This window comes from the organism of the source record quoted next, unplaced genomic scaffold (genome assembly GCF_019419815.1).
Source record: "Pyrus x bretschneideri cultivar Hongxiangsu unplaced genomic scaffold, Pyrus_bretschneideri_v1 Contig2, whole genome shotgun sequence".
Taxonomy (NCBI): Eukaryota; Viridiplantae; Streptophyta; class Magnoliopsida; order Rosales; family Rosaceae; genus Pyrus; species Pyrus x bretschneideri.
In genome coordinates this window covers 4782335-4793427 of record NW_025999501.1, presented here as the reverse complement: position 1 = coordinate 4793427, position 11093 = coordinate 4782335, and the positions used below count along the sequence as shown (strand labels likewise).

At 37.2% G+C, this 11093-nt stretch overlaps 1 protein-coding gene across 2 annotated transcripts; it reads left to right on the top strand.

The window, feature by feature from the left end:
• Positions 1-1852: 1852 nt before the first annotated feature.
• On the top strand, positions 1853-4572 carry LOC103962722 (transcription factor bHLH145). Of its 2 annotated transcripts, XM_009375485.3 has the most exons (4): positions 1854-2018; positions 2187-2891; positions 3063-3212; positions 3341-4572. In XM_009375485.3, the coding sequence occupies exon 4, from the start codon at positions 3358-3360 to the stop codon at positions 4435-4437; it is 1080 nt and encodes a 359-aa protein (XP_009373760.2). In that variant the 5' UTR covers positions 1854-2018; positions 2187-2891; positions 3063-3212; positions 3341-3357; the 3' UTR covers positions 4438-4572. The 2 variants fall into 2 exon arrangements, with proteins under 2 accessions (XP_048439093.1, XP_009373760.2); XM_048583136.1 differs by lacking the exon at positions 3063-3212 and having other exon boundaries at positions 1853-2018.
• Positions 4573-11093: the final 6521 nt, after the last annotated feature.

Below are 11093 nucleotides of genomic sequence, written 5' to 3'. Positions count from 1 at the left end.
GGATATTACACATCCGATGCATGCGATAGAAGTTACAAAACGAGAAAACGAAGAGTGTGAGAGATAGAAAAGATAAAAGTGTATTAGGGTTCTTAGTTTACAAATATTATAATATCAACTATGAGAATATACATTTTATAAGACGATTATTTTGATTTTATTATCATTTAATATTACGGTGAAGTAATATTTCTCTTTATGTTGTATTAAAATTACTATAATATTATCTTATTATCATTGTTTAATGCGGGTGCCAAAGAAATCCTTGGAAACAACCATCTTCTTCTAAATCATTTGCTTTACAAGCTTAATCAAATGCACCCGGCTCTTCACTCTTGGTTCGGGCCAACCATTGATGGCTACTTTGGAGGTCGAGATACATCCATATATCACATCAACCAAAAGTATTCTTGTACCCTATATATGGCGGGGTTGCCGTAGACCTATTGCCCTTTTAACCTCCTAACCCTAAAGTAGTAGGCCACCGATGGATAGAGATACAATTGTCAGGTGGAGTGTGAGTTTGTGAAATCACATTACCCAATCAAAGATCAGTGGGACCCCCAAAATGCATGTATACAGTTCAATGGTTTGAATGGTCAAGCTCCAAATAATTGGTGTTTATGTAAAACATTGGATACCATCTCCTTCTACCTTATAATCTTGTATATACATTTGCCTAATTTTGCCTTTCGTTCTTCTTTTAGTTTTTACCATATCTATTGCCCTTTCTGCATCATTTCCACGGTTTGTAGCATAAAAGTGAGAAGCAACTAAGTTTGAATCATGTTGCCATCTAAAATAGCTAGTGCTTCTCACTCTCATAATGTGCGGTTAAATTGAACTTAATTTTATCAATTTTTACTGGTGTAATTGAATCAACTTTCACACATGTGTAAAGATATAGCAGTTGGTCGCTGTTGATGTAAAATCTTATTTATCACGTCTTGTTACGACTAATCATAAAGTTATTGGTGCTTACAATAAGAGCAATTGCTAATGTTTTCTTTTCTTTGTGTTTGGATTAAGAAATTTTTAAGACTAGTACATAATTCTAACAGAATTTAATATGCTAGAGCTAATACATGGTAACATATGGGTATCAAATAATCTCATCATTAAGAATGAAAGTATTATTAGGCCAGATGCTAGTGTGTCATGCTGTAATAAGGTGATTTTTAGTTAAACTGCTTTAACATCAATTTGAAAGTGTTTTTAGGATAACGAAAAATGTTCTTAACAACGACTATTAGCAAAAATTACCATGCATTTTTTTCATACGCATTTTTTTGCTTATGTTTCTACAAGATAGCAGTGCAAGATGACTATTTTTTAAGCACCTAAAAATTTAAAATTATAAATAAACATGACAAGAAAACTAAAAAGCAATCGGTTTATGATAAAAATGAAAAAGAGACGGGCAAAGCTCCAATATAATTAAAATTAGGAGGGTATGTCGGCAATTTTGAATATAGAGTGACTCATGTGCAATACAGAAGAAGAGTCTCGACTCTAAGACTGCAAGCCAACCAGAGTTACTCGCGTAGGGAACCCAATGACGTCGTCAACATACCACGCAAATAACATCCTTGATTATTTGACTTAAACTCCAATGTCGATATAAAATATTAACGTGATTAAATCATAACAGTTCGAAAAAAAATAGAAAAAAAGCGAGTAGTATTCCAATATAATCACCCACCGGTGACGGGTCCACCCCGGATAAAAATAAAAATATAAAAAGCAATAAGAAAAAAAGAAAGAATTCGAGTCATTCGACCCCCAACCAGGGACATTTCTGTAAAATCCGTTTCTATATAATCTCACCCTCCGTTCTCTCATCACGTTTCGTCTTCCGACTGTATCTGCAATCTCCACTCTCTCTCTCTCTCTCTCTCTCTCTCGCTCTCGCTCTGCTCGCTCTCGCTCTGCCCTCTGCTTGTTCTGAAAGCTTCCGGAGCTGCAATTCGATCTCGTTCCCTCAAGCAATCTCGCTCTCAAATTGGGTTTTCTCCACTGTAAGTTTTCTCTTCGATTTCCCGGCTTTTAATGGCGGATTTGTCGATTTATTCATGTTTTTGGACTTCGACTTTCTGTTTGTTTCCCGAGATATTGAATTGGAAAATTTCCGAGAAAAAAAAAAGAAGAGCTAACATTTTGATCTGTTGCTTCGTTTTCCATTGCAGGGGATTGAGGAAAAGGCGTTGGAGATCTGTAGATTCGTACTGTGGGTAAGACCAGAACAGCATGCGGTGGTGGCTGAGTCTCTCTGTTGATGTTGTTCGCAAAGCCATCTCTTTGAACCTTTATTGCAGAGTAATTCTGTAATTCTTCTTTTTAATGAGCAGTGAACAATATTGAAATTCTGATATAACCCTTCAATTTTCTTACCCTTTTTTAGCCTGAAAATTTTCCATGGGATCCACTTTTTTCATCGTCGTTCCTTGTTATGTTCGTCAGATTAGTTGATTTGAATCCAAAAAGCCTAAATCTTTAGCTGAAATTCTGTTTCAATTCACTCTCATTTGCTTGTATTTGGGTAATTTAGCTTAAATTCATCTACACTTTTCATATTTTCTCCATTTGGTTCTTGTTGATCTGCCTTCATTCCTTCGATTTTCGGGTTCGATCTCACTTTCTTGTCAATCAATCTGCTCAGACTTTCTCATACTCTATTTGAGTTTTAGTGTATTGCTCTGTGTTGAAATTGTTTGTTGTTTGGAAGTTGTCATTCCAAAAAAATTCAAGTGCCGCGAAGTCGTTTAGTTATGGTGTGCCAAGCAGCGGGCCAAACAAGATTTCGGGCATTGAAACACGAAAATGGGATTGATGGGGGCGCCACCATAATTGTTAGAGTAATTGCATGCTTTCAACCTCTCCAGGATTGCCAGGTTAGTAATTGAATTTACTACTTGTTGTTAACACTTCTAAAAAAGAAGAATCAGATGCCCCTATTCGATATTTCAGCTTTATTCGTTCATTTTCGGTAGATTCCATGTTCTTTTTATTGTGCTGGATAATGGTTGATGATGCCTAATATATGATTCTTGGGTATTTTCCAGGCTGAATATTTTCGACATTTGTTGAAACCTGTAACGTAGGAAGATTTCAGTGCTTTTGTGTTCAAGTTAAGCTGGAGTTTTTAGTTTATTTCATTCTTGCTGAAAGAGAGACATAAATAAACTATTTCTAGTTGTACATACGTCCTTCTGGTACGTTTTACATTTCCGATTGGATGAATTGTAGTTTATCGTTTTTGGTTTTTTTTTTTTATTTTTATTTTTATTTTTATCTTCTTCTAAGTTATTAGAAGTTTAATTATTTGTGATTGAACTTGTAGGTAGTTGTTTTGGTTGGATGGGTGAAGATTTTGGAGCCTGGATTCCTCACCAGTATCTGGGCTGGCAACCACCCGATCCGAATGCAATGGGTGCTCAACATGGCTTGGGGCAACAAAACTTCATTACTGCTTATGGGAAACCAGGCACTAATATGCTTTTGACAAATGGTACTATGCCGCCATATGCATCCTCCGAGTTGCCGCAACCACAAGTCGGCAGACCAAATGAACCTAAAGGTTGGTTCTATTGCTTACCCCGTGTCAGACAGGCCTTCATGCCTGCCACAGACAATGGTCTCAAAGAGAGAGTTTCTTCTGCCTGTCATGAAAGTACTGGGGGGACATTCATACCGTACACAGACAGTGCCTTTGAACAGAAGAGACTCCTTGTTAACAATCCGTCAGGGTATCAGACAACTTTGGTCTTTAGTTCTGAGATAGTGAATCCATTGCAGTGCCGTACTTCTTGGAATCCATACCAACAAGGTGCTTATTATTTGGATGGGGATGATCCTCGAAATGAAAGAGATTTTAAAAATCTATCTGGAGCAGTTTTGACAGATGAATTCAAAGGGAATGATGAATGTGGTGCTGAGAGTGAGATGCATGAAGACACAGAAGAACTGAATGCCTTGCTCTATTCAGATGGTGATAGCGATTATACCGAGGACGATGAAGTTACTAGCACCGGCCATTCTCCGAGTACAATGACAGTTCATGATAAGCAAAATTGGTTTGAAGAAGTTGCCAGTTCTGATGGAATGAATAAAAAGCGGAAGCTATTTGATGGGGGTAAAGATGACGTGCCATCCGTAATGGACACTGCTAGTCCCATGAAACACAACCGATCGCTGGAGTTGGAGGATGATGCAGAATCCAGTTGTGCCTGCAACCGAAGTTCTGGATTAAGAGAAGTGGATTCCTTGTCCAGCAACAAGAAGATGAGAAAGGAGAAAATCCGCGAAACCATAGACATTCTGCAGAACATAATTCCCGATGGAAAGGGAAAGGATGCGATTGTGGTGCTCGATGAAGCAATCCAGTACTTGAAATCGTTGAAGCTCAAAGCCAAGGCTTTCGGACTTGACTCCCTCTGAGTCCTTAATATGTCAGTTCCAGTAGTGCCTCTAGTAGGCACCTTGTATTACTCCTTATCAGTTATCGTCGATTTAGTAATATTGGAGAATAAGTCGGTGTACATACGTGTTGCTTGCGGATATAGTACGGCATGAAGTAGGTTCCAGCTATGGTGGCGAAAACGGGATCGGCTCCGGAGAGGATGAATCGAGCATGAAACCCTCTTGAAGCATTTGTGTTAAATGATTGAAATGGTGAATGATTTGTTTTAGGGTAAAGAGAAAGTGACAAGCGCACCTGGAGAGAAAGAGAGCGTGTCATATATTGGCATGGGGTGAATTCAAAGAGAAGGAGGAGAGAGGTCCCACCAAAAGAGATGAAGAGTGCACGCTCCTTGTGTTTTTTTGGGTCCCAACACTTCACTTTCCTCTCACTTTTGTGTTTACTTGTCATCTCTCTCTCTGCAAGTTTGCACGAGCAAGAAGGCTTTCACCAACCCCATCATACCAACTTGCCAAAAGAGGGTCCCAAAACTAACCAATTTCTGCCGATCAAAAGGGTTCAATCCATGACAGCCATGTGAGCGGAGCGACTGTTACTCGAGGTGAGGCGACAGGCTTACCCCGTGAGATGATGGGGTTAAAGATGTTACTATGGTTATTTTTTAAGTGTGGTTTTTGGGTGTGCGGGATGTAAATTGCATGTGGGTGTTGGGTTACTATTGTCCAGATGTCCATGTACTTACGTTGCATGCAAGCTTTATGATACGGGACAGCGATGTGTATTTCAATATTTGTGTGTTGTGATGTGATTCCCTTTTGTTTTTGCTGAATGAAGTATTGTTGTTGCAGAAATATTTTCTTTGATTTAATAATGGAATTGTGAAATGAGGGGGAGGGACCACTGTGTTTGCATTAGAAATATATGTGCATGAGGGGCACGTGTACGGCTCTAAGTTTAACATCATTTTGGCCTATGAGATTGAAATATGATAGAAGTAATCTCTAATTTTGTTCACCATAAATTATTTTTGGTCATTCTGTGAAGAATCTTTCAACATAATTGTCAAATTAACAAGTAAGCAACCACGTGGTCACTTTTTTTTTTTAAGGTATTTTTGTCAAACTGACCATTTCTTTGTACGAAATGGTTCTTGGGATTTGCATATCTCTTCATATTGGTTTTGAAAATAGAAATTGATAGAAGTGGTTCATAAGTTTCCATTGTAAATTATTTTAGTCATTTCGTCAATATAGAGAAGATATAGAAACTCCAATAAAATATGACCTAGTAAGTGCTTATATCACCGTAAACTCCAATAAAATATGGCTCTAAGTTTAACTTGTCTATAAGTTACTATATTTTATTTTTTGAAAATTGTGAAATGTCCAAAATACTCCTAGAGGAGAAGATGTTGACTTTTGTAGACAATTGAACTCGTGACATGTGTGTCTTAGCACATGTTCGTAGTACTCGTCAATACAAGCTCACGAGCGCAAGTGGAGAGGAATTAGAGCCAGAATGAAGATTTTATGAAACACAAATGTTAAAGGTATTCTTGTAATTCTAAATTTAAAGAGTAAAACTAATAATATTATAAAATGTTAACTAAAGTAAAGCAAAGAGGGGAAAAGGAGGTTTCTGGAAAGGGGAGGAAGAGAAAAGGGGGGAGAGAGCGGGAAAAGAAAAGGGGGACGAGGACAGAAACTATGTCTGGATCTTTGAGAGAAGTCGATGGAAATATAGAAGAAGATGCTAGGAGAAGCAAAGAGGAATAAGGAATTAAGATGTTACCCAGGAACTGGAAGTGTAATTTGAATCATAAGAGTATAGGTTCTAAGTTGCAGAAAAACTATGTTTCAAGTAGCCTACTTTGAGCTCTAAGTCCTTACGAATTCCTTTTTAGCGTATAGTACGTGGTTTAAAAGTAGACATGTTCGTGATCTAAACCCATCTAATTTCACGTAATTCCATTGAGTATTGATATGTCAAAATCATATTCAAACTTGAGTCCCGAAACTACCAGACAGCAGCAAATACTGGGGTTCCAGTTTTGAGACTCTATTTTGTAACTTGCATAACTTTCAACTTAGAACCCCGTTATCTACAAATCTTTTATTCTTTTAAAGTACACAAAACAAGCTTCCAAACCCATGTAAGTTTGCATGAACCGGTATAGTTATGGGTGTTCAAAATCAGGTTTAATCTTAGTTGACTGAAATTGCTTTTCTGCAGCTTTTGTGGAGAAGAGGTTGCTGCTTTTGCAATATTCGTTCATCTCTCAGTTTTAATTCTAATTTACTTATCCGTATTGAGTTTGTGACTAAACCACTTTATATGGTTATGTATTGGGGTTCAAAGAACCATTTTCTTATACAATTATAAGCTCAATGACTTAATGTATTGGTGCAATTATACCTATTGAAACACATAAATCCCTTATGGTCCAGAATTATTTCCATTCAAACATATTGGCAGTGATGAAGTTATTATAGATCAACCAAAATGGCATCTGAATTGGGTGCTGTTAAATTTGTAATTCCAAGTACTTTGACTAGAATTAAAGTTCATGTCATGCATTTAGTAACGTCTTATATTTGTGAAAATGGAATTGGCCAAGTTGAAGGATCCGTGTATTAGTAACTAAGAGCAATGCTTAGGAATCTAGTTAGGGGAAATACAATAGACATTTACGGAGTTTGATTATACTAAACTTCGTGGAATGTTATATTATTATTTATCTCATTGGTTGATTACTCTTGTTGGGTGTTACTTGATCAAGTGCATAATTGGATGACTTGGAGGGTAATTGAATTATTGCTTTTGTAGGATGTCTATTTGTGTGATTATGGCTTGCTTTGATATGAGATGGAATTCTGATCAGACTTTGCAATAATGTGAGGTATGTTAGGGAACTATGAATGACTTGATCCCTTCTTAGGGTACGTAGGCAGTCTAATGCTACGGTTAGATGCAGCCATGAAATAAAAGGAAATGACTGCGTGGTTGAATTATTGATTGTGTTTGGATTGTTTTGGAGTTAAGACATGATGGATAAACAGGAATGTGGTGACATCATGTGTAGATCTTGGACGTATGTTAGGATCGGGGCATGACATGTGAATCCATCGCGGTCGCTTTTTTTGATATGTTTGTTAGCTTAGAAACATTCTGGCAGAAAGAAAGAGAATGACAAAAAAAGGAAGAAAGGCCCAGAAAGAAATAAAGAAAAAGAAGGAAAATGACGAAAAAGGAAGAAAAGCCTAGAAACTTTATGTACATTTTGGTCATTTTACACATTCATACTGTTTTATATAAAAATTTACCAAATACTATAACAATGTTTTTATTATTTTTTATTATAAACATTTTTACAAGTATAGTTTACCAACACTTTACTATATTATTTTACAACTGCTCATTCTCATAGCATAGCATAAGTAGGAGTGGTACAGGACAGGTCCAAAAATAATAAATACATAACGGGGCGGGGCGGGATGAGACGGGTCCAAGTAAATAATGGGGCGGGGCGGTTCTAAAAGTTGGAGAAAACGGGCCCCCGGCCTAGATCGTTGATTTCCTACCTTATTAAATCTCTACCATCTATGATTCTATCACCCTCTCGGTCTAATTTCTTTCCCTCGTTTTCTGAATTTCCGTCTCTCTCTAACCTTCACTTTGCAAAACTCGCTTATTTTCATCGAGAAACCATCACCCACAATAATCATTTTCCTGGCTAGATTCAAATCGGAACCACTATAATCAGTTTTTGGGTGGCTTGAAGATCATGTTGTGTGCTTGCATGGAAGATCTAAAGCTACGACAGTAGTAAACTCTTGAGCCAGAGAACCCTAGGCCAACTCATCAAATTTTGATGAGTCATTCGTCCAAATCCATACCAATTTGTATATGGTTGAGTTATGTGGTGATGTATGTTGGCCTTTGCTATGAAATTTGAGGGTTTAAACCCTTATTTCATCATTGTTAATTTCTCCAGAATTTGATTGGGAGACTTGTCCAAATTATGACGAATCAAAGACGGATTTAAACCCCCAGTATAGAAATTATGAGCTTGTTGGTAAGTTTCTAGACTCTTACATGAATTTTGAGTGAAATTTAAGTGTGAATTGGGATTCTTAACCTTTGATGCCTACGAGCATTTTTCTAGAAATCGATCACGGACTTCGGCTGAGTTTCGTTGAGTCCGAAGCCATTTTCAACCCAAGTCTTTTTGGATTGAACATAATAGAATATTTCCATCATTTATGGACGGTTTTGATTTAATTTGGTGAAGGGATAAAGCTAATTCTAACCTTGGACAATTTCTAGATCTTCTTTGCAGAATCTGGTGAGCTTCGGCGATGTCAACGACATTAGAGACTCAACGATATTAGACACGTGGACCCAGCTTGTTTTGGCTCGTTTCAAACGAGCCGGGTTAGGTCCGGTTCCAAATTCTCAAAACCGATTACTTGGCTCGGCCCGCCCCGTTACTATTTACAACGGGTAAGGTCCGGTTCCTCTAAATTTAGGCCTGTGTCCACCCCTAAGCACAAGCAGTTTTTTTTTTTTTTTCTTCAAAGCACAACAATTCAAACTAATACTTAAAGATCTAAGGCCATCTCTAACCTTGGACAAGTAATTTTCAAGGAATAGAGCTGATTCTAACCTTGGACAATTTCTAAATCTTCTTCGCAGAATCCGGTGAGCTCCGACGATGTCAACGATATTGGACTCGTGGACCCAGTCCGTTTCGGCCCGTTTCAAACGAGCTGGGTTAGGTCCGGTTCCAAATTCTCAAAATCCATTACCTGGCTCGGCTTGCCCCGTTATTATTTACAACGGGTAAGGTCTGGTTCCTCATAGCCCGTGCCCACCCCTAAGCATAAGGAGGTTTTTTTTCCTTCAAAGCACAACAATTCAAACTAACACTTAAAGATCTAAGGTCATCTCTAATGATGTGGCTATATTTTTCTAACGTTCTTAAATACAACACAAAAAGATAATTTTCAAGGAATATTGACGGACAATAATGTTCATCCCCAATGGTGTAGGGACTACATTTTATTCCTCTCAATATTTTATCACCCTTTAGCATCCTAAGAAATACTATAGTACATTACTTACACATTCAACTACAATGTATTGTTAATTAAACCACTATTTTATACTAAAATACTTAAAATTTAAAAACAATACATAAATGTAAAAGAAACCAAATACATAAAAATCAAAGACATCTACCTTCTCTGTGTGTGAGAGACTTTCTCTCTTTGTGAGAGTTTACTCACAGTGGTGTGAGTGGTTTCCCTTCCGTCAAAATTTGAAACCACCGACCCTAACTGCGGCAAAAGTCGGAGGCCAGTCCTTTCCTATTTCTATTTGCTTTCTCCTTTCTTTCCGTCTGTATCTTTTTCCCTTGTTATCCATCCCGATCTATGTTCTTCAACCCTAATAGCCGTAGGTCTTACTAGACTATGCCTTTAGGTTCGACCTTCTCTTTCTTCTAACCCTTGTTATCCCATCTCCATGTTCCTTATCCATCCTCCGCAATTCTGATATGTCTTTTCGTACACTTGTTCCTTGTCCATCCTCCGCAATTCTGATATGTTAGCAGTGTCACTCATGGCGATCCAATCGGCTTCTTTCAATTGGTGACTGAGATCAGTTTGTTTTTGGTTTTGGGCTTCAACATTGTTCGGCCTCTTGTTGTTTAGTTTGGAAGGTTCATTTTTACTTTGTGTTTACTTATTATAATCGGGCCTTTGTCATGTAATTTTTTATCGTTGGTAATAAAACTTATCTTTGATCCAAAAAAAAAAAAAAAAAAAAATCAAAGACAACTACTTAAACATTATTAAAGAAAACAAATGATAAATTACATTTTTGCAACTTTATATATCATCTTTAAAATGTTGCAATGTCATCCAAAGAGGTAACATTCTATTGCAATATGCTACACTCGTTAAAAATTATGTTAAATAAATCGTTAAATGATGACGTGGTAAAATCCTAATTTTTAATGATGTGGAGCCAACTTTGCGCCATGTGGAAACAAAATATTAAAATTTTTTTTTTATTCCGTCTCTCTTCGGTTCCCCACTAACCCTCTTCCGCATTTTGGCAGCACACATCTCTTGCCAGTCCAACTGCGTCCTCTCTGGGTACGGCTCGAATAGGTTGGGCGATTTGCAATTACAACAAACCTTCCACTTTCTCTATCTCCTCCGAGTTATAAAAAAAATAAAAAATAAAAAACTAATGAAAATGATTTGAAAAATTTGAGTTTTAACAATAAGGATAAAATAAAGGATAAAGTGAATAGTACTAGGATTAACTTTTTAGTGTAAAAATGTGATTTTTCGTTAAAATAAACAGTAACGAAAGTTTTTCGTTAAAATTCTCACAAAAAAAAAAAAAGGGTTAAATTGAAATGTTTTTTGGGTGCCCAAAATTGCATAAAGTAAAAAGCTCCACATGTCAAACTGCACCAAAAACAAAGAATAAAAGTCCAAAAATGCCATGGATTGATGACAGGCTTCAAAAGATCCCTCTGAATCTTGTTCGACAACACTCCCCATTCCTTGTTTCTCTTGGTGGAAACTATGAATATAGTGAGCGCTTTGCAGTCTGTGAAACCTGGGGCCTGTAGAGACGGGCTTTTTCGTCCCGTGCC

What these genes read in the sequence shown, in the direction of transcription:
- LOC103962722 (XM_048583136.1), top strand. Translation starts at nt 2,864, where the DNA reads ATGCTTTCAACCTCTCCAGGATTGCCAG. An exon ending in AACCTCTCCAGGATTGCCAG is followed by an intron (nt 2,892 to 3,340) that starts GTTAGTAATTGA and finishes TTGAACTTGTAG; the next exon opens with GTAGTTGTTTTGGTTGGATG.